This window comes from Prionailurus bengalensis, chromosome A2 (genome assembly GCF_016509475.1).
Source record: "Prionailurus bengalensis isolate Pbe53 chromosome A2, Fcat_Pben_1.1_paternal_pri, whole genome shotgun sequence".
NCBI classification, from domain to species: domain Eukaryota; kingdom Metazoa; phylum Chordata; class Mammalia; order Carnivora; family Felidae; genus Prionailurus; species Prionailurus bengalensis.
In genome coordinates this window covers 4,507,649-4,533,441 of record NC_057348.1, presented here as the reverse complement: position 1 = coordinate 4,533,441, position 25,793 = coordinate 4,507,649, and the positions used below count along the sequence as shown (strand labels likewise).

Here is a 25,793-nt window from a genome sequence, read left to right as displayed (position 1 = left end):
TGGGGGCTGGTGCTTCTTGTGGGAGAAGCCCCTCTGAGGACAGGACAGCCGTGGCCTTGGAGGAGTGAGGCCAGAGCCCCCAGGGCCAAGGTTCTGGCCACCGTGTACCCGGGTACTTCATGCGCTGCGTTCTGTGGGGAGGCCTGTTTCAGGCAGAAGGAGAAAGCAGCAGGTGGATGTGCCGTGTGGTAGATGTTGGCAGGCCCGGGGGACTCCTCCCGACTATGGCAAGGCCGGGGTGTCCCCAGGGACTGGGGGTCCCGGACGGAGACTCTTCCCACGGATGAGTTCCCTCCACACCTGCTCACTATGCTTCGAGAGACTCTGGAGAGGGCTAAAGGCGACGGACGGGCCGACATATTTTGTGTGAAGAGACGTAGTGAGAGAGACGGGGCTATAGGTTCATGCGTGCTGGGGATTGTGACCCCGAGCCGCCACGCCCTTCCCCTGAGACAGCCTGAATGCTTATTCCCGGGCACAGGGTGCCTGACGTCCCTGCCAGAAGCCTGCCGTCCAGAGGGGGTCAGCTCAGGTGGGAGCCGAGATTTCACCCTGGGCAGATTGCCGCAGGGGGCTCTGCCTGCAGGGTCACCAGCAGCAGAGCTGAGCTCAGGAGTGAGACCGGCAGACCGACACTGGGCTGTGTGCTGGCCCTGGAGCCCCACGTAGCCCCTCAGAGTGCCAGCGTGCTGCTCTGGGGCTCTGTGCCGAGTGAGGCCGGTCTCCTGGGGTCTAGCGGAGCGCCGAACCAAGAACGAAGGGCAGGATCCGGGAGCACAGGTCCCCAGAGCAGCAGGTGGTGGGGGCCTGACAGGGTGCTGTGTCCTGTGTTCAGGTTGAGCTTCAGTGACAGTGAAAGTGACAACAGTGCCGACTCCTGCCTGCCCAGCCGGGAGCCCCCTCCCTCCAAGAAGCCGCCCCCACCCAACAGCAAGGTAAGCTGGGGGATGCCCAGGTGGCCCCCACTCAGAGGAAGAGGAGGAGGAGGAGGTGGTCTGTTGGGCAAGCAGGTCTCTGCTTCAGCCCTCATGTCCTGGAGGCAGGGCTGCGGGATGTGGACTGAGGTCTCCAAGGAATGGAGACTGAGGGTGGGGGCAGAGGGAGGCTTGGTTCCCCCCAGACCCCAGAGATCTATCGGTTGCCCATGGTTGGCTGCCTTTAGAGTCAGGGTCAGAAGAAGGAGGATAGGAGCCAGCCCCAGGGCTCCAGACAGGCTCTGGAGGCCGGTGGGAGAGCCACCAGCGGGCTGGGGGAGGAGGTGAGTGAGGGCAAGAGCTCAGAGCGGATCTGGGTTTGCCCTGCAGGCGTCAGGCCGGAGGAGCCCAGAGTCCTGCAGCAAGCCCGAGAAGATCCTCAAGAGGGGCACCTACGACAAGGTGGACGACTGGGGCCCGGCGGGTGGTGGGAGGGAAGTTCTGGGCCCCCGGAGCTGGACAGACTCCTCTGGCCTGTGCCCTGTCCCAGCCTCACCCAGGGGTGCCTGAGGCCTTCCTCTTTCCCGCACCCTGGGCCCAGATGGGTGGGACTGTGGGCAGGGTGGGGCTGCGGCCACCGGCTGAGCGCCCCTCCGTCACCCCCAGGCCTACACGGATGAGCTGGTGGAGCTGCACCGGAGGCTGATGGCCCTGAGGGAGCGCAACGTGCTGCAACAGGTGCGGAGACCCCCCCCCCCCCCCCCCCGCGGTTCTCTCAGATGCGTCTGGGGCAGGGGGTGCCCTGGAGGCGTGCATGCTGCGGGACATTCCCAGGAAGCCCTTCTCCCCCTCCTCTCCCTCAGAGCCTGACAGGGGGCGGGGTGAGGGGTGAGGGCCACCCCAGACCAGCCTCCTGCTCTCTTAAGCCACCTGCCCTGCCCCATCTTCCAGATCGTAAACCTGATTGAGGAGACCGGCCACTTCAACGTCACCAACACCACCTTCGACTTTGATCTCTTCTCCCTGGACGAGACTACCGTGCGTAAGCTGCAGAGCTACCTGGAGGCTGTGGCCACATGACCCTGGGCCGGGTGCCGGGCCCTCTTCACCGGGGGCCCCGGGAGGCCACGCCCAGGCCCCGCCTTCCTTCTTCTCTCTCGACTCACCCACCCGCAGCACTGCCTTAGTGACCGCCCTGTCCTCGGCCCGCACGGCCAGCTGCACTTTCCTCGTCGGCTCCCGGCCCCCCCTCCCCACCACCGGATCGGGAGCCCTGAGGCTGAGGGGGGGCAGGCCGGCGCCGCTGCTCCCCAACACTCAGGGGCCGTCACCTGGGCCCCCCTCAGAAAGCAGCTTGTGTTGAAGGCAGCACCAGGCCTCACTTCAGCAGGGGAGGAAACGTGGCCCGCGGTGGGGGCCCCACTCCGCCGCAGGACACATGGCATGGTTTCACTGCCCTGGCCTCTCTGAGCAGCCGGGGCACTGCCTCCAGCCTCCCCCAACGGTTCCCACACACCCACCGTGCCCAGGGCCGCGCCAGGCCGGGTGCAGTCCCCCGCGGGCTCTCACTGTGCTGGGACTCTGTCTGTACAGTTCTCTCTCTAGCGTATGTGTATGCACTGTAGGTACCAGAGCGGTTTCCGGGTGTGCGTTTCCGTGGCAGCAGTGCACGTGGGGGGTGGGGGGTGAGTAAGGCGGGACTTTTAGGTTAAGACGTTCCCACTGGTCTTGTCGCGGGGCTGGAGGCACAGCTGGAGCATCGCCGGCGCCTCTCAGAGGCGAGGGGAGGACTCGCCCTCCGCGGCTCCAAGGATGTCTCGTCCTCCCGTGGCCCGGAGGACCCAGCCGAGGGCCGGCGAACACTACGACGGGGCAGCAGGTCCTCGGCACCCAGGGGCCTCTGCGCACTTGGCGCCTGGTCAGACCGGCGGCCGCCTCCAGGAGCAGACCTCCTGGCCTCCACCAGCCACGGGCCATGTCGTGTGTTGCCCCCCACGGCTCGTCTTCTTCCTCCTTCCATGGGTCCTCTTCCTCCTTTCTGTCGTTGGAGTCTTCGAACTTTGAAAAAATGAGCTTTTGCCAAATAAGACGAGATAGTTTGTGGAGTTGTTTGAGGAGCGTCAGGACTTAGAGCCAGCCCCTCGAGCCAGGGCCCAGCCGGCAGCAGGCCCTCCCGGGCACCCCTCTCTTGGTTCGGGCCTGGCCGTCCCACCCCTTCGAGTCAACGCCAGTCCAGAGACCTGACTCCTCGCATGCCTGAGACTCTCCGAGGGCCAAGCTGGCTCCCCACCCTCTCAGCCAGAATGCCCTCATGGGGTTAGCCCACCCTGGGTGGGGCTCCTGGGGGCTGGGGTCCTGTTTGCTCAGCCTCTAATCCCCCAGTGCCCCCGCCCTGACTTGTGTGGGGGGAAAGGACCAGGGCCCCGAGGTGGGCTCACCCTCTCTCCCCAGCCCACCCTCAGAGGGCCTCTCCTCCCCGCCTGTCGGGAGTTCCGATGCGGGGAGTGCCAAGCTCCCCTTCCCTGTGGTTCCCGACTAGTGTGTCCCCGATTCCGTCTGTCAGGCAGACCCTAAACACTCCTGGGGAGACCTGCCTCCAAGGTTTCCCCAAATTTCAGCTTCCCTGGTGAAATCCCCAGAACTTGCCGGGAAGGCCCGAGAACTTTCAGAGGAAACCGCCACGACTCCTCGCCATCTGCTCTGATTCTCTCCTGACCCCACTGCCTTGAGGTATTAGGAAGAGGGCGGGCCTGTGTGGCAGGCTCCGTGCCGCCACCGTCCCCTTCCCCAGGCAGGCCAACAATACTCCAAAGTGGGGCACCTCTCTTCTCTGGAAACTCTAAGACAGTGGACAGAAGGAACTAGCCTGACGTGGGCTACGTGAAAGGCAGCAGCTGCCCGGCCCTCTGCACAGAGGCTGCTGGGGGCCATGGCCGGGAGCCTGAGCCCCAGGGCGCCAGCCCTTCCAATTCCGGAGCATCTCCTGGGAAGGGCCACAGGCCCTCCCGGGCTCCACACCGGACTCGGGCAGCGTTCTTGTCTGGAGCCGGGCTGTCCCCAGGAAGCAGCTGGAGGAAGGCCAGGCTTCGGCCTGCCCTCGGTAGCAGCAGCGTCTGGCCCCTCCTGCTGTTTCTGGGGCCTTCAGAAGCGCCAACCCATTTCTCAGTTACCTCCTCTGGCCAGAAGGCCCCAGTGCTGTCCCCCAGAGCTGCTCTGGGTCCAGTGCTGGCCCCGCAATCACCTGATGGACGTGCCAGGCAACCAGGGCCTTGACCGCAGCCTTCCCGGCTGCCCCCCTCCCCGGCCCACCCCCAGCTGCCCGGCAGCTGGGCCCACGAGGGCTCTGGGGACGCTTCCATAGGAAGGGGCCGGCACTTTGTGATTGCCGCGTGTTTAGTGTTCAGTCCCCTGCCCCCAGTGCAGATCCCTGTGTTTGCTCTCTCCTGAACAAAATGTAAACCGACACCTGAAAGCAAAAGGTATCGAATACCTTTCTTACCCATAAGGGTTTTTTACAAAGAATGTGTCTCACTAGGAACTAGGACACTCACGGCCTGAGACCAACTCCTGGATAAAAGGAACAAAGGAGAATCGTGTTTGTAATAAGTCACAGGATTGTTTCTGTCCTGAATTTTAAACTTTTTGTTAAATTGTGAAATTATGGAGGAGTTTTATAGAAAAAAAAAGTGAAATAAAGTCAGATGGGAAAGCAGACTTACGCGCAGAGCCTTATGCGTCCGCTTCATTCCCCCTGGTACAACCGCGAAGAGGACAGAGGGCTGGCATCCAGCCCGGGCAGCAGGAGTGGGGATGGGGTCGGGGGGGGGGGGGGGGGCGGGACGGTGGAAAATGTGGCCTCGGGTCCGGCTTTTGACGTGTGTTCCTTTCCTTGGGGGAAGGGGCAGGGTTGGGGTTGAAAGACAAGCCTGGCTTCACAGGATGGGAGGATGGGTGGACAGCTAGGTGACAGAAGGTGAGATAGGTAGGGAAATGTGGGTAAAGACCACCTCTGCTGAGAGCTGGGGTGCCCGTCTGCTGGTTTGCCCGCGGTGGGCTCTGCCTAGGAAGGACCCCATGTGGCAGAGCTGAGTGAGCCCCGAGGAGACTGGGCTCTTGCGGGGTCCCACGGAAGCGGCCCGGCCACTGCGAAAGTTCCACCCCGCTCTCGGCAGGTGCAAGGGAGACGGCTGGCCATAGTGGAACCTCAGGAGCCTTTCTTCTTGGCAGTAGCCAAAATTTCTACTTCCAGCATCAGGGCAATGGCCTCCCCTGCCCTATCTTTCCTATCGGAGAAAGATTCTGCGAGTCTTCTGGGACAGTTTCTGATCAGAGCTCCCGAAGCAGGATCTGGAGTGGCTCCCACGGCTCCCAGCCCCCACGACGCAGCGAAGGACGACTTGGGGGTAAGAATGCACAGGCCAGGCGCCATGCTCAGAAGGACTCACGGACTCGTCGCAAGCTCGGGGTGGGGTGGGTGCTGCTGACAGAGTCCCCACGGGCAGGTGCGGCAGCCCTGGAGAGTCCACCTCCCTGTGGGATGGCACGTAGGCGCATTTCTGAGACTCAAGCCCAGGCACGTGCTCCTGCAAGTGCGGACGTGTGTCTGCGCCTTGTAGCGTCCTCCTCCTTCCCGTGGGTCCATCTGGGATCACGGCCCTTAAGCCTGAGGAATTAGCAGCAGCAGTGAATTCTCTCGGCTTCTGCTCGTGCAAAAAAGACCTCTCCGTTTCATCCTTAGTTCCTAAAGGTGTTTCGGCTAAGTGCAGTTGAGGGCGGGCAGGGGTGTGGCTGTCTGCCTCCTGCGTTTTCTGTTGAGAAGCCAGCACTTTGGTCTCTTGCCTCTTTGAGTCTGGTCTCTGGTGCCTTTAAAGTTTTCTTTTTGTCTTTTAGTGAAAACAGTTTCCATACATTTTGGGGATCTTTTTTCAAGTTCATTTTGAGAGAGAGAGACAGCGGGGGAGGGGCAGAGAGAGGGAGGGAGTCCCAAGCAGGTTCTGCACTGGCACCACAGAGCCCGACCTGGGGCTCCAACTCACAAACCCCGAGACCGTGACCTGAGCCGAAATGCAGAGCCAGACGCTCAACCGACTGAGCCACCCAGGCGCGCCGTGATGTGTTTCTTTCATCAATCAGTATGACACCTTTGTCCCTTTTAAAAGCTCTTGCCTTGGATATTTTCAAATCCTACATTTTAAGTTTGTATTTTAGTGATGCAAACTCAAGACCAGTCCGAAGGCTCCAAGGGCACGTGCACGGTGAGCAGTGACCCTCATCCCTGGCTTTTCCGTGTCCACTTTCTTACGTGTCCCTGGAGAGCCATCGTCCGCTCACGACCAAGACAGAACTCCTACACCCGCACGCTTTTCCCCCAGGGTATCTGAGCATTCCTTCATTTGGCCGGCCTTCGCCGGTCCCCTGCCGTGACTGCGCATAGTCAGCCACCCCCCCCCACCCCCCCCCACCCCCCGTGCACGGGTGCCACCGGGTCTCCAGCCTCCCGGGGCACCCGCCTCGCCCACCCCCCGCCTTCTGCCGGCGTCGTGCGTAGGCACCTGCGTGCTTGTGTGTCTGCGAGTCATTTCTGGGAGCCCCTCGTGGAGCACGACACTAGCTCTCGGCAGCGCGTTCTGTCCCCCCCGCCCACCGCTTGCCCCTACGCCTGGCGCGCGGCGTCCCTGCCACGCCCACGCCTTGCGTTTACGTCAAGCTTCCCCCCCCCCCCCCCCCCCCCCCCCCCCGTGGCTTCGGGGTGGTTATTCCCTGGGGAGGGTACAAGTCTTCGCTCTCCCCTGGTTTCTTCCAGCGACTTAATGTCTTTCCCCCTTTCCCTCCCTCCCTCCCTCCGTCCTTCACCCTTCAGTTTGTCCCATCTGGAATTCGTTTCACCATGAGGGAGGGCCCCGGAAGTGATGCGAGGCGCTCCGTCCCCAGCGGCGGACTGACGGCGCTTCCTTCACCTGCACCTGCCAGAAACGCCGCTTCTGGTGCATTCCTCCGCCCCTGCACGCGTTTCTGTCTGCGCTGGGCTTCCCCTCCTCTGCAGATGTCAGTTACGACCCATCCCTGAGCTTTTAATTACGGCTCCTTTGTAATTTATTTATTCTCTGGTAGGACTAGCACCCCCCCCCCCCCGCTTCGTTAATTAGTCTTCCCTTTTCAGAGTTTCCCCGCACAGGCTTGCATGCTCGCTTTCCTCACGGAACTAAGCATGAGCTTCAGAGCGTTTTCTTTATCTTGCTGTTCTGAAGTTTCCTGTTAGCATTTTGGTTGCAACCGTAACTGTCGAACGCGTGTTGCCCTGGCGTTTGGTGGGTTCCCGGCGAGGCCTCAGCCGTTCTCTCCAGGTGACTAGGTGACTGCAAACAGCGGTGGGGGGCTGGGGGGTGGGATGTTCCCGCACCGGCTCTCGAGAGGTTTACCGGGCGGTGCAGCGGGATCGGCTTCTCAGGTAGACGGTGCAGATTCTCAAAGTGGAGAAAGAAACCTAGGAGCTTCATCAGCCCTGTTTTTGACTTTTCCAGAGCCTTCTGTTCACAGCCCCTCACCTACCTAGGCACAACTGACCTTTTGTGGCCAGGCAGTTTTTCCTGGTGTGGGGGGCTCCCCTGTGCACTATGGGTTGTGGGGCAACAGCCCTGACTGGCCTCCCCCCACCGAGCGCCCCTAGCACCTGCCTGCCTAGTTGGGACAAACCCAAAATGTCCCCTAGACGTCGCCACACATGTTCTGGGGGTGCAGGACCACCCCGGGTAAACACCACTGCTTTGGCGAAACCATTTTTATTGTCCCTTTACCTTTGAATCTGAAACACTGCCCCAGAGGGGTGGCTTAGCGAAAATGGGGGCTTCCCTCCCACTGGAAGGCGGCTCTGTGATCATCCATTGGGGGACGGAGGAGGCCCACGGCAGGGATCTCCTGAGGCAGCAGGAAGCCCCCCCCCCCACCGCCCCCCCCCCCCCCACTGCTAGTATTCATCCTTCTCCGAGTAAAAGCTTTCAATCTCAGACTGGTACATCTTGCCCACGTTGGCCCTCTTCAGTTTGGCGGTTGCCCCTGAAACAGAATCACGTCCAAGGCGGGGCCTCCACCCCCCACTGCAGGATGAGGTGTCGGTGAGCCAGATCTGTCCTAAGGACGCAGAGGGGTGACTGGATTGAGGGGCCCAGGGAAGAGAGGTCCGAGAGGCCTGTCTCCGAATGCCTGGTGGTCTGGGGACCACCGTGGGCGACCGCCTGCCAGATTCCTCGGAGGCGCTGGTTAAAAATGCAGGCGCCAGGGATCCCAGCCCAGGAGATGGTGGCGTTTTGATGAGCACCCCAGGGCCTTGGGTGTGAGCGACCGCGCCCGGACCCCTTCCCCAGCCCGTGCCCACTCACCCAGCTCCCCTCCGGCCATGGAGAAGTCCGTCTCAAGGATGGTCCACTTGACGATCTTGGCGCTGTTGGAGGTGACCTCTGCGTTGGCAGCATCGATCCCCTGACTGATGAACTCTGTGACCACCGGGTCTCTGTCACAGACGATGTCCGACAGCCTGGTGGACTGGCTCTTGAGCTGCCGGCAGAAAGCGACCGCCTCGCTGGTCAGTGCGTTCCGAGGCTCCCCCGTGTCCGTGTTGACCTGGCACTGTCGTTCGGGGAAGGCGGGTCAGGTGGCTCTCACGCGGCCCCCGAGCCCGGCTCCCCGTGCCGGGGCTCGCACTCGTGCTCCCGACCCTGGGAGGGCCAGGTCCCCACCCCCATTGTACAAATGAGGAAGCGGGCTCAGCCTGGGGGACCTGCCCAGCACTTCCCCGCTTCCTGGGGGCTGGTGGGCCGGGCTCAAGTCCCTCTGCCATTTTTCTGGAAACAGGCCAGGAGCTTCTCCCCTACGGGCACAGCCAATGCCCCAGGCCCACGACATGGGGAGCTGGCGCTGAGCAACCAACCCACTGCCTCTCCTCTCCCAGCCTCGGTCTCCCCATCTTTTTTTTTTTTTAATTTTTTATGTTTATTTATTTTTGAGAGAGACAGAGACAGAGTGTGAGTGGGGGAGAGGCAGAGAGAGAGAAGGAGACACAGAATCCGAAACAGGCTCCAGGCTCCGAGCTGTCAGCACAGAGCCCGAGGCGGGGCTTGGACCCACGAACCGTGAGATCATGACCTGAGCCGAAGTCAGATGCTCAATCGACGGAGCCAGGCAGGTGCCCTCCCCCCACTTTTTTTTTAAGTTTATTTTGAGAGAGAGTGCACAGTCATGGGTAGGGGAGGGGCAGAGAGAGAGAGAGGGAGAGAGAGAGAATCCCAAGCAGGCTCCGCACTGTCAGCACAGAGCCTGATGCAGAGCTCGAACTCACAAACCTGAACGGAAACCAAGAGTCAGACGCTTCACCGACTGAACCCCCCCCCAGGCGCCCCAGTCTCCCCATCTTGAAACCAGGATGGCAGCCCCCATCCAGCCAACAGCCCAGATTTGCCATGAGGCTCAAAACCAGCTGAGGTACCTTGAGCGTGAGCAGGGCACAGAGGTATGGGGCGTCCTGGCCCACCAGCACGACGTAACGGACAATGGGAATGTGCCTCTTCACCCGCTCCTCGATGGGGTTCGGGTTGATCTTCTCACCTGAACTGAGGGTGATGAGATCTGCAGGCGGAGAGAGAGGAGGGTTGTGGTCCTGAAAAGCTACATCAAGTCAGCTGTCCTGGAGCCCAGAACCACCCCTGGATGCTCAGAAACAACGGAGATAGAGATAGACAGCATACAAAGGGTGCCCGTTCCTCCAAGCTGGACTTCAGTTGTCCCTCATCATCGTGCTGTGTGCAACCTGCACCACCGTCCGCAGCAGCCCCGTGGGGCCTGGTCAGAGGCAGAGAGCACCCTGCAGCCTGGTCTTGCTCACCCCTTTCGTTGCCCGTGACGTAGAGGAATTCGTCATCGTCCAAAAAGCCCAGGTCCCCCGTGCGCAGCCAGCCATGGAGATCAATCTTCTCCTGGGTTTTCTCCTCATCGTCGAGGTACCCCATGAAGATGTTCCGGCCCCAAATGTGGATGTCCCCAATGCCATCCCCATCTTCTTTCTGGGTCTTGGTGCGGGTGCTGGGGAGGGACTTCCCACAGCTGGGGACAGTGGGCAGGGAGGGGGTGATTATAGACACCAGGTGCAGATCCCCACTGGCTTAGGGGTGCCCCCTGCTCGCTGCCCCTCTGCCCCCAGGCACACAGGTGTCAGATCCCAGGCCTCTTCTGCCTGCCTGGCTGCTAGAGTCCCATAGATCCAAAGCAGGGGACAGATGGAGAAGGGAAACAGGGTGCGGTCCCCCAGAGAGGGAAGGCTTGGCCCACCCTGACTCAGAGCCAAGCTTGCAGGGCACGTGGACGCATGACACCCGGCCCCCGGCCCCTGGGGAACCCACAGGTAAGTACGGGGGACAAGGCAAGGGACAGGTAAACTCAAGACACCATCTGGGTGGAATTGGTTGCTGTGAAAGGTATCTGGGAGGGAGAGGAAGCCATGATCCAGGCGAGAACGAGGCAGCTTACCACCTGCTTATCTCCTTGGAAATGGGGCCGGGGGAAGATGCTTTTGCTTCGCCTCTCAAAGTTCGAGGGTTCCTGTCGTGGCACCTAGACCCCCGTCCTTGCCCTGCTTCCCCCAGGCTGTCTGGAGACTCAGGGCAGGGCCTCCAGGCTGGCCCAGCCAACACCCAGGATGCACCCTGCCCGGACTGAATTGTGTCACCCTCAAATCCCTAACCCCCAACGGGGTGGTATTTGGAGGCGATTAGGTTTAGATGAGGCCCTGAGGGTGGGGCCTTCGTGATGAGTCTGATGTCCTTCACGAAGAGACACCAGAGTGAGCTTGCTAGGCCTCTCCCACCGCGCAAAGACACGGAGAGGAGACGGCCGTCCCCAAGCCAGAGACAGACCCTCCCCCAGAACCGAATCCACGGCACCTTGATCCTGGGCTCGCAGCCTCCAGAACTGAGAGTAAATCTCTGCAGTTTAAGCCCCGCACCCCTCCGGTCTGGGGCGCTCCGTTACGCCAGCCCCGAGCTAAGACACACCCCATGAGGGCCGACGCCCAGCCCCCAGGGCAGCACGAGCTCCTAGTTCACGTTCAGACGCTCCCTGAATGCGCAAACTGCCCAAAAGGAATGAATGGAAACTGAGAGCCCTCAGTGAGCGGCCCCTGTTGTGACTTCACGTCTGCGAACACCACTTACCGCGGGCCGCTTTACGGCTTGTGTGGAGTGATCTGGAAGGACCAAGGGCTGTCTCTGGCTGCCTAGATTGCAAGCCCCACACCCCGCGTGGGAGGGATTCTGTGACGCCTGGTTGTCCCCGCTGTAACCCTAGGGGTGTGACACAGGCCAAGCAGCCACCTAGGAAGCACCGCTGGGGCCCGGACCAGAAACTCCCAAAACCACCTCCCAGCGGCCGAGTAACCTCTCCTTCCTTCAGCCTCCCTGCCTGACCCCCTTTCTGCCCTGCCTCTCTGGGTTCGGGGGTCGAGGTGAGTAAGCGCTTTGTGATTGGCTCTTTGTCCTGTCTCTGCTGAAAGTTGATCCCACCTCCCCCAAAGCCAAGGCGCACTAAGGATAGTGAGTCTCTCCCAGACCAAATTCTGGTTGGGCTCCTCTGAGCCCTCTTCTCGCTGGGTCCTAGCCTTGACGTCTAAGAGCCGCAGGCTCTGTGCTCAAACGATTGCATCCACTCCCACACAGAAAGACCTGCGAACATATTCGCGTTTCTGAAAGCGCGGGCCACATCCCCAGGATGACTCCATCCCCCCACCCCCCCGCATTCCTGCCTGAGAAAACCCCGAGCTGCCAGGAGAATTTCCCAGATGGCCGCTTAAACACCCCCCCCCCCCCCCCCCCCCCCCCCCCCCCCCCCCCCCCCCCCGTAGACTAGCTCCTTTAAAAAGCTGGCGGATAAGTCCTTTCTCCGCCCTTTGAGATGCAAATCTACTCCCCAGAACGGTCTCCTCCCTTTGAAATGCAAACATTCGGGAGATAAACTCTGGCTCTCTCCTCCAGCTCTTGTGGGAGGTAACGGGCCCCACCGCGGAGGGGCGGCTGGCACTGACCTACACCGTCGCCTCCTTCCAGAAACGCGCGAGGAGTTTCTTTCTCTCTAGAGCGGCACCGGTCTGCGGACACCCGGATGAGTTACTGAACCCCCTCCCTTCCTGCTTTTTGTGTGTGTGCGACTGCCATTTCCCAGACCACTCAAGCCCCCACCAGCCTCCCCTACCCCACAGACTCTAAGATGTCCGGTCCCCTCGGCCCAAAGGGAAATGGAGGTCCGATCGTACTGGACCCTCCTCGCGGCCGCGGTCGTACTGCGTAAAATCTGCCCCTGTCCCCGTTGGAGAGGTGAGCCCCAGGTGAGGAAGATCCAGGACAGGAGAGAAAGCCGGCGCACCAGAGGGGCCATGACTCTCGCCCCGGTCGCCTGTTCTGTCCCGTTCTTCTTTCAACTCGGCACGAATCCTCCGGGAAGCCTGCGGGGGACCCCCCAACTAGATCGGAGGCTGCAGTAGCCGGCCTCCTGCGTGGCTCCCAAAGATCCCTTTGCCCACCCAGAATCCACATCCTTGTGCGGCCCCCTCCCACCCTGGATGGGGCTGATCTATCTGCACGAGCCGTCAGAAGTGGCAGAAATAACGAAGGGCCACTTCTGAGGTGAGGCCGTGACACGGTTGCCAGATCAAATGGGAGGTGCCTCGGAAGACGTCTGTTTCAATTACAAGTTCGGTCGCTCCCTGGTGGTCTAGGGGTTAGGATTCGGCGCTCTCAATTACAAGTTTTGGGGTTAGTACAAGACGTCCTAGATATTGTAGGGGGCTATACCGACACTTTAAAATAATCCGAAAGGTGTTGTTTATCTGAAGGTTCAAACGTCCCCGGGTGTCCCGTACATTTATTTGCTGTCCCAAAGGAGAGGGTGGCGTCCACCTTGCTCTCTATGGGGGGAGCGGATGCCGTGGTGGGAGGACCCCCCAACTGAGGAACTGGGGGGCCAGCAGCTCGACCTCGTCAGGGACCCAGAACCACACAGCTACAAAGCAGCGCCCCTAAATTCCCACCCGCCGCCCCCGCCCCCACCCCCACCCCCGGGGACCAGGAAATAACGTTTGTTGCAGCCTTTACAACAGCAGTGAATGCGTTCTCTCCCAAGGTGCCAGGGGGGCAGAAATAATCGGCCATTAGTAAAAATGATGGTTTGCGAATTACACAACAAAAAAACAAATCGGAAGGGCTCCAGGTCATGCCACGCCTGGGTGCACCTGCTTTTTCGCTCATCGGCCTTTGGGTCTGCGTTGCGGGGGGACAGGGCCGGGTGGCAGCGGGCACCCACCTGGTCCGGGAGCGAGCGGCGGTGGGGGAAGGGGGTTCAAGGCCAGCCCCGCCCGCCCCCCCACCCACACCCACCTCAGCAGCCGGAAGCCCTCCTGCCTGGACAGCGTGTGGACGCCCGTGCTCTCGGACAGGCCGTAGAGCTCACAGATGGGCATGTTGAGGCTGAGGAAGTACTCCGTGGTGGCTCCGGAGAGCCCCGTGCCCAGGTTGAAGTACTGGCGACAACGCTGCAGGCCCAGGAACCTCCGTGCTTGGCTGAAGGTCAGCCTCTTGGCCAGGCTGAAGCACAGGGGGGGGCGGGTCTGCCTGGAGGAGCAGACGCAGGGGGAGCAGAGCTGGGCCTCCAGACTCCACCCCGGCCCCGACGCGCCCCACCCCTCCCCACCACCGCCACCCTGCACCGATGCAGACACCCCCCACCCCTACCCACCCCCCCACCCCGGGCGGCCCTGAGACCCAGCCTCACCCCAACATCCGCCTTTTGTTGGTCCTCAGCCCCAGACACATGGCCCACTTGTCGAGCCTCCTCCGGAACGGGGTGGAGGCCAGCTGGCTGGTCTTCAGGCTGTCCAGCAATCTGTCCCAGACCCACGGGACGCCGTAGAACATGGTGGGCTTGACCTCCCGCAGCGTGTCTATCAGGGAGCCCTGCACCACAGGGCACAGTGGGCACCCCGCCAAGCCCCCCCCCTCCCCCCGCCACGGGCACCCTGGGCCCTCGGCCGCCCTCCCCCCCCCCCGCCCCGCGGCAGGGCCAGGTGCTGGAAGTCCTTCCCGCCGCCCCGGCCGGGAGCCGTGTGGTGAGTGGGGCAGGGGGGCAGTTAACAGCCGCGGCCAGAGCTCCGGCGGGGATGGCAGGGACCATCTGCTCCCAACTGCCCCCATCAGCGGGACACGCAGGATCCGTGTCCTTCCCCAGGTGGCTCAGCGCGCCGTTGGCTGTGTCTGGTCCTGTCCACCCTCTCCCAGAACCCCTGAGTCGGGGTGAAGGGGTGCGTGGAGAAGAGCCGGGAAGGGAAGGGGCGGATACAGAGACCCACAGAGATGGAGGGAGGGAGAGACGAGACGAGACACAGAGGGAGGGATGGGGGTCGGAAGGAGAGAACAGGAGGAAGTAAGGGCACGGGGACGGACAAACTCGGCCCTCGTCACTCTTTTCAGACCTCCTTCCAGGTAACCTGGGAAAGGTGCCCGCAGCGAGACCACCCCCGAAACATGGACCCTGAACGCTGGCGAGTGAAATCTGCACCAAGCGAGGCAAATCCCACCGCGCCCGCCCGAGCCGGCCTTTCTACCGGCCAGGACAGGGGTGGCAGAGGCCAGCCCCAGAGCCGAGATGGCTTTGACGTTATGAAAAGGCCTCTCAAGAGTTCCGGGAGGGAAACTGTTTTGTGACGCGCGAAAGCACGACACCGAAACTTTCGCCGCCCGTGAAGTTTTCCGGTTTGGGCCGCGGGGAGCCTGCAGGTACGTGTTCTCTCCCTGGGAACCTACACGATGTAGGGAAGCCTAGATCACTCACTGCCTGGCCCTTCGCAGGAAAAGCCTTCGAGCCCCTTGGCTGAGGGAGTCCTAAGGATCCGGGCAACGATGTCAGTGTTCGTTTCCCCCTAATTCCTGTCTTGATGGGAATGGTGTGGTTTTCTACATTCGGAGAGTCAGCACCACCGTGACTGACGTTTCGTGATGAATGTCAGTGACCTCGTGTGCTTTTTTTTTTTTTTTTTTCAACTGCAAGTAAAATTCACCAAACACCATTTTCACCACCTCTGAGCGCACAGCTCAGCGGCCTCAGGCACATGCACGCTGTCGTGCAGCCGCCCCCGCCACCTGCCTCCAGAACTTTCCATCTCCCCAGACTGAGACTCTGTCCCCATGAAGCACGGACTCCGCACCCCTGGCTCCCACCATCCACTCTCTGACTCGGTGGACGGGACTCCTCTGGGGACCCCCTGTGCCTGGGGTCACGCGGGACGTGTCCTTCTGTGCCCGGCTCCTGTCCCTGCGCACGGCGTCCTCCGGGTCCGTCCACACGGTGACGGGCGGCAGGAAGTCCTCCCTTCCTAAGGCTGGGTCACATTCTGTTGTACGGATGGAACTCATTTCTTTATCCATCTATCTGTTGATGGGCACTTGGGTGGTTTCCACTGATATGCTTTTAATGGCTCAGTTAAGCTTCCTGCACCGGGAATTTCCTCGCTGCGAGACGAGCCAGATACACGCTCCCCGTCCTGCACGACACTAGCTCCTGTCCGCTCACCCCCTTCGCTTTACAGATGGGGAAACTGAGGCACAGGGCGGAGAAGGACCAAGGTGGCACAGCCACCGGCGGGGCACCGGGTGGGGATGCCAGTGCTGGGGTGAGCCCGCCCCCCGCCCGGCCGGCCTCCCCAACCACCCCTGCATCCACCACGGCAGGGGACCCAGGAGCTCTGCCTCACCCTCAGAGCATCCGGCTGGGCAAAGTAGAGGGCTCCGGCGACAGAGATGGAGACCCACACGTCGAAGAGCTGGGCCGTCAGGTAGCTGAGCGGGAGGTAGCTCACCAGGACCTCCTGTTCCTCCGGGGGGCACTTATAAGACAGGGTCTGGGCAGCGGTCTCCGTGGTCCACGTGATCTGCAAGGCACCTCAGCCGTCTCCCGTGGGCCATTCTGCCCGCGACCCCCAGGGGCACGCGCTCGTCCACCACGCGAGGCCGGGAGCCCCAGCCTGCCGGCTCCGGGCGGGCCGCTCACGTTGTCGTGGCTGAGCATCACGGGCTTTGGGGGGCCGGCGATCGACATGCTGTAGAGCAGGGCACAGCACTGGTTGGGCTTTTGGGAGTCGATGACCTGGTTTAGCGTGTCTTCCGAGACGCCGTCTGCCAGGTCCAGGAAGCCTCTCCACTGCGGAGAGGGTGCCGCGTGGGCTCACGGGGGTGGCGGGGGGTGGGGCCTGTGACCTCCACCCCCCCCCCCCCGGGGCCGTCCCCTCCCCCACCCCCGGCTCCAGGTGAGGACCTACAGAATACAGGTTCTGCAGCCGGGTCCGGATTTCCTCCTTGTACTGGACGATGGCCTTGAGGTGCTTCAAGTGGCCCTGGATCTGCCAGATACCGCGGGGCTCAGCAGGCGCAGGGCTTGAGAGCCGGCGACAGCTCAGCCCCGAGCCCCAGCGCTTCCTACCACGGGCGGCCAGGGCGCTCCCCGCCTTCCCTTTTATTGTGTCAAAACGCACATGAATTTGCCATTTTAACCATGGCAGAGCGGGCGATGCAGCGGCACTTAGCACCGCTAAATTCACGTTATGCGACCGTCGCCCTCCGTCCGGTTCCAGAACATTCCATCTCCCCGAAAGGGAAGCCGGGCCCCATCAGCGGTGACTCCCTTCCTCTGTCCTCCAGCCCTTGGAAACCACGCATCCGCTCTGCCTCTGCGGACGTGCCGGTTCCAGAGGTTTCCGACACATGGATTCCCACACTATGTGCTGCTTTCCCCAAGCGTCACGTCTTCGAGATCATCCACGTGCAAGCGCCTCACTCCTCTTGCGGCTGAACGACCACTCCAGGGTGTGGATGGGTCGCAGTTTGCTTGTCCGTTCACGGGGTGGTGGCCAGCTGGGCCGTCCCCATGCTTTGGCTGCTGTGGACGTCTGTGCACGGGTTTTTGTTTGCACACTTGTGCCCCATTCTCTTGAGGAGACACCTGGGAGCAGGATCGCTGGGTCACGGGATCATTCTACGTTTGGCTTTGTAAGGAGCCGCCAGACTTTTCCAGCTTGTTCCACATCCTGACACTTGTCACACGCTTTTCTTTTTTTAATTTCTTGTTTTCATTATTTTTTTTTTTTTGAGAGAGAGAGAGAGAGAGAGCAGGGGAGGGGCAGAGAGAGAGGGAGACACAGATTCCAAAGCAGGCTCCAGGCTCCGAGCTGTCGGCACAGAGCCCGACGTGGGGCTCAAACCCACGAACCACGAGATCATGACCTGAGCCGAAGTCGGACGCTCAACCGACTGACCCACCCAGATGCTCCTCCGCTTTTCTGATAACTGGCTTTGTGGGCGCAAAGTGGTGTTTCGTGGCTTCACTCTGCGTTTTTCCCCGATGACGTTACGTGTTGGGCATCTTTTCACTGGCTCATCGGCCATCTGCGTTTCTTCTCTAGAGAGAGGTACTTAAGTCCTCGGCCCAGTTTTTGAATTGGGACTTTAGTTGTGGTGGTTGTGTTTTGATTTTGATGTTGGGGGGTCCTGGGCACATTTTGAAGGCAGACTGCATTAATTCCCTACGGCTGATAGGGGCCACTAAGGTACGACATATTGCGTGATTTGGTCAGGTCTCTGCTTAGAGTCTCATAGTCCCCAAATCCAGGTGTGGGTGCTGGGTCCTTTTCTGGAGGCTCCAAGGAGGATTGTTCATTGGGACCCTGGTTCATTTGAGCTGTTGGCAGAATTCAGTTCCTTGCAGATGTAGGACCGAGGTCTGCCTGTCTCCCTCCTGGCTGTCAGCTGAAGGCCATTCTCGGCTTCTAGGTAGCGCCATATCCCCTAGCTCGTGGTCCCTTCCTCCATTTTCAAAGCCAGAAACAGAGTGGGGTGCGTTCCTTTCCTGCTTTGAATCTCTCTGCCGTCCCTTCTGCCTCATGTCTCCTGTCTCCAGCTGGAGAAAGTTCTGTGCTTTGAGGGGCTCGTGTGATTATAAGAGACCCATCCGGATAATCCAGGATCATCTCCCATCTGAAGGGCCTTACTCTTAATCCTAAAAGCAAAATGCCTTTTTGCCACGGGAGGTGCCCGGACCACAGGCTCCGGGAATTAGGACGTGGACGTCTTCGGCCATCATTCTGCTGATCCCCCAGAGCCAACAGGATTTTCTGAGAGAGGGGACCCGGGAATCTGGAGGGAGGAAGTACCCGCCACCTGAGACAGGAAACTCGGAGGGAAAGCGCAGGTTGTGGGCGGGAAGATCAGGAGGTTAGGTCTGGATAGGCTGCGTCTGAGATGCTTCTTAGGCGTCCCAGTGCGACCATTGGGAAAGCTGGAGATGAAAACGTGGGAAATGTCAGCAAATAGGTATCACCTGGGGGGAAAGTACAGGACCCAGAGCAGCCATCTGCTGTTCCAGACGTGGCCCTCTAACAGGTTCAAACAAGACGAACGGCAAAGAGCAGCGGTCAGTGAGGACAGCCAAGCAGTGTAAGTTTCACTATTTACATCTTGCGCTGGCCCCTTAGCATCTGAGTTTGCGACCCCACCTTCGCAGGGGCTCACCTTCCAGGTGGCGAATGACCCAGGCCGCACATACCTTGTCACCTGCACAGACCCTGTCTTGGGTTTATTTACTTATTTAATAGACATAGAAAATTAGAATCGTGGTAAAAGTAATACACAACAAAGTTTAACACCTTAACTACTTTTAAGCATATAGTTGGTGGTGTTAATTATATTTGCATTCATGTGAAACAGAACCCCTAAACTTTCTCATCTCCCCCAAACTGAGACTCTGTCCCCATGAAGCACGGACTCTTCACCCCCCTGCCCCAGCCCTGGCTCCCACCATCTACTCTCTGTCTCTGTGGATGGGACTCCTCCGGGGACCTCCTGCGAGTGGGGTCGTGCAGGACGTGTCCTTCTGTGTCTGGCTTCTGTCACTGAGCACAGTATCTTCAAGGTCCATCCGTATTGTAGCGGGTGTAGAAATGTCCCTTCCTGGGGCGCCTGAGTGGCTCAGACAGCTAAGCATCCGACTTCGCCTTGGGTCATGATCTCACGGGTTCGTGGGTTTGAGCCCCGCGTCGGGTTCTGTGCTAACAGCTCGGAGCCTGGAGCCTGCTTCGGATTCTGTGTCTCCCTGTCTCTCTGCCCTCCCCCACTCTCCCTCTGTCTCTCTCTCTCTCTCTCAAAAGTAAACATTTAAAAAATAAATAAACGTTTTTAAAAAGGAATGTCCTTCCTTCCTTCCTAAGGCTGGATAATATTCCATTGTTTGGATGAACCACATGGTGTTTGTCCATTCATCCGTCAGCGGACACTGGGTTATTTCCACATTTTGACTTCTGTGAATACTACTGCTGTGCACTTGAGCGAGCAAATAATATCTTCGGGGGGTGGGGGGCCTGGGTGGCTCAGTTGGTTAAGCGTCTGACTCTTGATGTCGGCTCAGGTCATGATCTCACTCACGGCTTGTGGGATCGAGCCCTGTGTCAGGCTCCGTGCTGACAGCCTGGGACTCTCTCTCTCCCTCTCTCTCCGCCCCTCCCCTGCTCTCTCTCTCTCTCTCACACAAGATGAATAAATAAGCTTAAAAAAAACAATCTTCGAGATCTTTCCTTCACTTCTTTTGGGTATGTAGCCAGCAGTGAGATTGCTGGGAACTCTGAAGTTTTGAGGAAACGTCGTGTTGTGTCCCACAGTGGCTACACCGTTTTACGTTCTCACCAAGACCGAGAGAGGATGGAATTTATTGAGGAATAATTTCCGTGCACAGAACAGCCACAGACACTGACACGCAGTGGAGACACCCGTTCTCGTTGCTCTTGGGTGCATATCCGGGGGTGAAAGGGCTGCACCACATAGTAGGTGTTTATCTAACCTGACATGAAACTGTCAAACCGCTTCCCAGGGTGGCGGTACCTTCTTGCAGTGAAGGTCCTCATCAGCGCTCGGTATTACCCGTTTTAAAATCAGAGTCATCCTGGGGCGCCTGGGTGGCTCGGTCGGTTGAGCGTCCGGCTTCGGCTCAGGTCATGACCTCGCGGTTCGTGAGTTCGGGCCCCGCGTCGGGCTCTGTGCTGACAGCATAGAGCCTGGAGCCCGCTTCCGATTCTGTGTCTCCCTCTCTCTCTGCCTCTCCCCCGCTCTCTCTCTTTCAAATGTAAATAAACGTTAAACATTAAAAAAAAATTGTTTTGAGTCATCCTCGTGGGTGTTTCATGGTGGTCGTCTTTGCCTACTTACCTCTGTCTGCTTGTCATGGTCCTCTTAGCGTCCCCATTTCACAGGGAGTTGCTTTGAACCATCGCGCCCACGCCCAGAACCACCTCACTCGGATCAGTCCCGGACCCAGGGAAATTCAGAGTTCCCCCCAAATAGGACCTGTGGTACCATCCCAATAAAATGAAACATCCAGAACAGGCAAGTCCACAGAGACAGAAAGTGGGTTGCCAGGGGCTGGGGCCAGGGGAATGAGGAGTCCCCACTAATAGGCACAGGGTTTCCTTTGCAGGTGATGGAATGTTCTGGAACCAGACAGAGGTCATGGTTCCACAATACTACGAATGTACTAAATGCCACAGAATCGTACACTAAAAAGGGTTAAGAGGCTAAATTGTACACTCTGTGCATTTTACCGGAATAATTTTTGTTTTAAGTGGGAGGAGGGGAATCTGCCTGCTTTGCAGCGGGAAGATGTAAGTCCCCGTTGGGGGTGCATTGGGGGTTAGCGCCGGAACCCGCACTGGGCCAGAACATCACTCGCCTGGCACCCCATAGGGACCCTGGGCCCATCCATCCGTGGAATCCGCGGTTCCCATCTCATGAGAGACCACGGATGGTGGGTCCATCGCTCATTGGATTCCTTTTCTTTATTAGGCGAAGTTCGTGCCTTTGCACGAGTCACTAACCTGGATGATTTTCTGCAGCTGTCTGTCATTATCCACCACAAAGATGTCCATCTCCGAGCTTTCGGCGATGACCTGGCAGGTTTTTGGAGAGTTGGTGGACAAGATGCCAACGGAGAAGCCTCTGGAAGCAGAACCCAAGAAGTGAGGACCCACTGGTGAATCGGAGGGCTCCCAGGAGGCCGGTTGTGTCATAGGAGAGACAGTCCCTCGGGTGGGGCATAGAGTATGGCACACATCCCCTGACACCCCCAATATGCCTTGTTTGAAGGTGGGACTCGGGGACAGCTTGGGCTTGGACCCTGCCTTCCAGGGGTTCCCCAACAGTCTGGACAGGTAGAGGGAGGTCTCAATGCTGGGGAGCCCTAGGGAGGCTTCTTGGAGGAGGGGTCATGGGAGCTGGGCTTCACAGGATGTGTTTGAGCTCGACAGGTAGAGAGTGTCGGAAGGGCGAGCTGGCTGGTGCCCAGGCCTGGGCCCTTGACAAATCCCACTGAGCACAGACCAAGCAGGAGCCTTAGTTTGCTCCCTGAACTGGGGACTCTTCCGTGAGACCCCTATGGATTCAAGAGCAGGGGGGTGGGTGGGAGGAGGAGGGAAGAGCCTTTGCTGGGCTGATGGCTTCCTGACTCCGTGTACCCCAGGGCGATACCAGGTACCTCTTACCCAGCCATGATAGCACCAATGCTCGCGATGACCCACTCCTCGGAGTTTAACCCCATGATCCCCACGCTGTGGAAGCGTTCCAGGCCCAGCTGGGAAAGGAGGCCCTTGTGAGGCACAGGGGGCTCACCGGCCACTTGCCCCCACGTGCCCAGGAGCCTCAGCCTGAGAACCTTGGGCTCTCTTTTCTCTGTTGACCATTGGTGTTTCTGTTTGCTAATAGAATAGCCCATCCCCCCCCCCCCCATTACAAGCTACCATATATATTCACGTGGAGCAGGGGTTCTCAACATGGATGATTCTGCCTTCCAGGTGACATTGGGCAACATCTGGAGACCTTTTTGGGGAAGGGGATGGTGCTGACATGGAGTGGGCGGGCACCGGGGTTGCTAAGAAACATTGTCTAACGTACAGGACAGACCCCTCCACAAAAGAATGATCCAGCCCCAAATGTTGATAGATGGAGACTGAAAAACACTGAGAAAAGACAAACAAAATGCCCGCCCCCGACATTTTTATGAATAAATATTTGATAAAATCTGGGCAGTACTTATCCCTATATGATCATAACCCACCATTGTTCGTAAAACCATGCATCCCATTTCCCCAGCCTTTAAATATTTCTCTATGGCATCAGATATAACACCTCTATGATATTGTATTGTAGAGAAATGTCATAATTTAGCGACTGCCTCCCCACCCCGCTTTACTGGTTGATACTTAAGTAAGACCCTTTCTCCCCTCTACTTTTATTAGATACAATATTGGGGTGAACATCTGCATGGCTCAAGCTCTGGATGCCCACATGATCACTTGTGCTGACATCTGGATTGACTTAAACATTCAAGATGATACACATTCACCCGTTCTGGCAGGACCAGGTGATGCCATCCCCAGGTGGGTCGTTCCCGTCCACTCCAGACTCTTGGGCACCACTGCCCACTCCTAGTGTCCTCGTCAGGCAGGCACGACACACCCAACACGGCCCAAACAAAATTGCTGATGTTACCCACCCCCTCTGCCGGCCCCGCCCTCCACAATCTCAGTCAGTAGCAGTCCCTCCAACTTGCACTGGCCAGAAATCTTGATTATCCTCAGTGCCTTTCATTCTCTCTGACACCCAATCCGTCAAGAAATGATGTTGGCTCTGCCTTCAGAAACTGACCACCTCCTATTCCCTCCCCGGGTACCACCCAGGTCTCCAAAAGGTCTTCATCTCAACCTCCACGGGTCTCTCTTTTTCCACGCAGCCTGTAAGCAACCAACTCTGGGCGCATCCCTCCCCTCACAGCCCTCCATGGCTCCCACCTCACTCCTGGCAAAAGCCCCACAAGACCCAGCAAGACGTGTCCCCGTTACCCCCTGCCCTCACCACCTCCCTCTCCTTTCCACTCATTCTGCTTCAGCCACATGGGCCTCTTTGCTATTCAGTCAACATGCATGGCACTGTTCTGCCCCAGGGCCTTTGCACATTTGTCCCCAAATACTCACTTATCCCCAAATACTCACTTGGCTCCCTGCCCCCCACCAAGTTGTTTAAGTCTTTGCAAAAATATCACTCTCAGAGAGGCTCTCACTGGCCACCATATGTTAAAATTTCCACCCCCACCCCTAGCTCATCTACCCCCTTCCCTGCTTTAGTTTTCTCTGGACCACTGTCTACTTCACACATCCTTGTTTATTACATTGACTGGAGAAGTCCCTTGAGGTCCCTTATCCTCTTCGCTAATCTGATAGATGGGCATTCATTCATTGAAGACATACCCAAGGGGCTGGTTCTGTTCTAGATTCTGGGGGCCTGCAATGAATGGGGCAGACTGGCCCCTTGCCCTCATAACTGACCAGCTAAACAAATAAATTATACAATCATACTACCAGGTGGCCATGAAAGCTGGGCAGAAAGTTTTCAAAGGAGCTGTGATAGAGATTAGTGTGTGTGTGGGGGGGTGAGTTTGGGGACCCAGGGTGATCAGGGATGACCTTGCTCAAAAGAGGAGACATTGGAGAAGAGACACATTAACAGTAACAACCATAAGAATAAATGCTGAGTAATGCTTCATGCGAGCCAGGAGCTATTTGATATGTGTCCACTCACTGAATTCTTGTAGCAAACCTTTGTGCGAGATGCTATGATGTTTTATTTTATGTATTTGCACACAAAAATCCTAATATAACAAAGTTTTATACTAAATTCAATACAAATACAGTATAAAATGGATATGGCCATATAGAACTTTCCTATTTTTAATATTATATATATAAATATATATATACATAGATATATATAGATATATATAGATGATATAGATATAGATATAGATATAGATATAGATATAGATATAGATATAGATATAGATATAGATACAGAACCCCCATGTTACAGATGAGGAAACGAGGGCATGATGAGAATGAGTAATTTTTCAAAAACGTTAATTGAAATACAGCTGACACCTAATGTTACATTAGCTTCACGTGCACAACACCGTGATTCCGCAAGTCTACACGTGATGCTGTGCTCACCGCAAGTGTAGCCTAAGTCATTGTTTAACGAAAAAGATCACAGGCACTGAAGCTACACCTCTCGATGAGGGAGGTTAAGTGATTTGAGCAAGAACGTGCAGACGAGGGCGGAGCCAGGGGAAAGGATTCGCGCCCGCCCCGCAGGCGGGGAGGCAGAGGAGGAGCGGCGCGCAGGCGCAGTGGCGCGGGCGCGGCAGTGCGCAAGCGCGCAGAGGCGGGCGGTGCGCAGGCGCGGGAGGGCACGTGGTACCTTGAGGAAGGCCTTGGCGGCGCGCCGGCATTCCTCGTAGTACTCGATGTAGGTGAGCAGGTGCCAGCCGGTCCTGTGCTTGGAGCCGAGCGCGATGTAGTTGGCGTACTTGATGGCCGTGTTCATGACCATGTCGTGCACGGTGACGGGCGCCTGGCTGTCGAAGGCGTCCTCCTGCCGCAGGTGCACCTCGCCGTTGCGCCTGGACGTCCAGTAGCGGGGGCCTGTGGGCAGGCGGGGCCCGGGGGCCAGGAGACCCCAGGTAGGTGAAAGGGGGCAGGGCCGTGGCTCTGAAGGCGGCCCAGGCGGGCGGAGGACGCAGGGGAGAGTCGGGGGCGAGAGGCAGGGCGGCGGGAGGGAGAAAGACACAGGCGCCAAGGGAGGAAGACAGAGGTGAATGGGGAGACGCAGAAAAGGGCGCAGGGGCGGGTGGACAGACAGATGCACTGGGCCCCCTGCCAGCAAGCGGGCAGCTCAGTGACGGGCCCGCCACCCTCCCGTGCACTTACCAAGGACCGGGCACCTATGACAAACTGCATCCACCTTTGTTCACAGCCTCCCTCCTCTGCTCCCGGCCAGCCCCACACGACCTCAAAGATCCCAGCGCTGGCTCAGCCACCCTTGGCCGTCCCCGAGGGGCTTCTCTGGGAACCCCACCTCCTCTAGGACGCCACACCCGGGGCCCAGGGAGTCCCCCACCTCTGGCTTTAGTTTCTGCTCGGTGATCTCTCTCCTTTGGACTCGGCTTGTTCGAGGACATGGTGTCCACAGTACCCTCGGCCCCTCTTCTTCTTACTGTCTGGGAGGCATCTGGTCTCCTGGGACTGAAGAGACATACGTTCATATAAACCCAGTGACAGTCCGTTGGAGGGCTGGGAGTGTCCAGCTGTGTGGAGGCACAGGGGTCCCACCTGGTCACGGGGGTGATTGGACAAGGCTACTCTAAACGGGGGGGGGGGGGGGGGGGGGTACGAGGTGACCAAAGAAGAGAGGGAGAAGGAATCTGAGAAAAGAGAGTAATGTGATGAAGGGCATCAGGGCTGGAGTATAAGGAAAAGTGGGGGCCGTAGAAGGAAATGAAGTGTGATGGGTGGTGAGGGCAGAATTGGCATGGGGTCTTGCCGGCTGTGTTACTAAAAAATTGCTTTCTGGTGCCTTCTGTGCCCATCCCCCACCCAGTATGCAGACGGGTTCATCCCTGGCAGGAGCTGAAACATCTCAGCTCCCAACCCCTCCCTTCCACCCACAGCACATTTTTACCCTTCTCTGTCATCGGGAAGGCAGTGCCCACTTCTGTCTCCAGCTTCTTTTTATCAGCTTTGGTCACCCCCTCCTCTGCTGTAGCCACAGGGGGGACAGCCGTCTCTAGACTGGATATCTAGAATGCTCCCGCCTGTGGCCAGCCTTTGTGACATCACTGTGGATTCCGTAGCCTGGACCCTCGATGGCGACATGGCCTGTTGCTGCTTTGCAGAGGCCCGTCTTAGGGGACCGGGGTCTACCCAAG

At 58.7% G+C, this 25,793-nt stretch overlaps 2 protein-coding genes across 4 annotated transcripts in view; one reads left to right on the top strand and one right to left on the bottom strand.

Moving 5' to 3' along the window:
- Window positions 1-4,628, top strand: part of MLLT1 (MLLT1 super elongation complex subunit) — a 67,973-nt gene extending 63,345 nt beyond the window's left edge. For both annotated transcript variants that reach the window (XM_043586344.1, XM_043586345.1), the window contains 4 exons: window positions 836-935; window positions 1,305-1,376; window positions 1,581-1,652; window positions 1,866-4,628. In XM_043586344.1, coding sequence (XP_043442279.1) covers window positions 836-935; window positions 1,305-1,376; window positions 1,581-1,652; window positions 1,866-1,994 — 373 coding nt within the window. In that variant the 3' untranslated portion in view covers window positions 1,995-4,628. The remainder of the gene's footprint in view (window positions 1-835; window positions 936-1,304; window positions 1,377-1,580; window positions 1,653-1,865) is intronic.
- A 2,435-nt stretch (window positions 4,629-7,063) lies between these two features.
- Window positions 7,064-25,684, bottom strand: LOC122486775 (long-chain-fatty-acid--CoA ligase ACSBG2-like). 2 transcript variants are annotated; one of them, XM_043586342.1, is made up of 14 exons: window positions 25,547-25,684; window positions 24,986-25,110; window positions 24,287-24,510; window positions 21,520-21,608; window positions 20,857-20,977; window positions 16,261-16,341; window positions 15,993-16,142; window positions 15,697-15,873; window positions 13,722-13,903; window positions 13,328-13,534; window positions 9,790-10,007; window positions 9,394-9,533; window positions 8,291-8,537; window positions 7,064-7,967 (listed from the first exon to the last, which is right to left on the bottom strand). In XM_043586342.1, the coding sequence occupies exons 2-14, from the start codon at window positions 25,044-25,046 to the stop codon at window positions 7,879-7,881; spliced, it is 1,986 nt and encodes a 661-aa protein (XP_043442277.1). In that variant the 5' UTR covers window positions 25,047-25,110; window positions 25,547-25,684; the 3' UTR covers window positions 7,064-7,878. The 2 variants fall into 2 exon arrangements, with proteins under 2 accessions (XP_043442277.1, XP_043442276.1); XM_043586341.1 differs by having other exon boundaries at window positions 7,065-7,967; window positions 13,328-13,561; window positions 25,547-25,683.
- Window positions 25,685-25,793: the final 109 nt, after the last annotated feature.

Coding starts and splice junctions, on each gene's coding strand:
- LOC122486775 (XM_043586341.1), bottom strand. CDS start 25,046: ATGTCCTCGAACAAGCCGAGTCCAAAGGAGAGAGATCACCGAGCAGAA. Junction 20,978..21,519: donor ATTGGTGCTATCATGGCTGG/GTAAGAGGTACC, acceptor TTCTGCTTCCAG/AGGCTTCTCCGTTGGCATCT. Junction 15,874..15,992: donor TGATGCTCAGCCACGACAAC/GTGAGCGGCCCG, acceptor GGTGCCTTGCAG/ATCACGTGGACCACGGAGAC.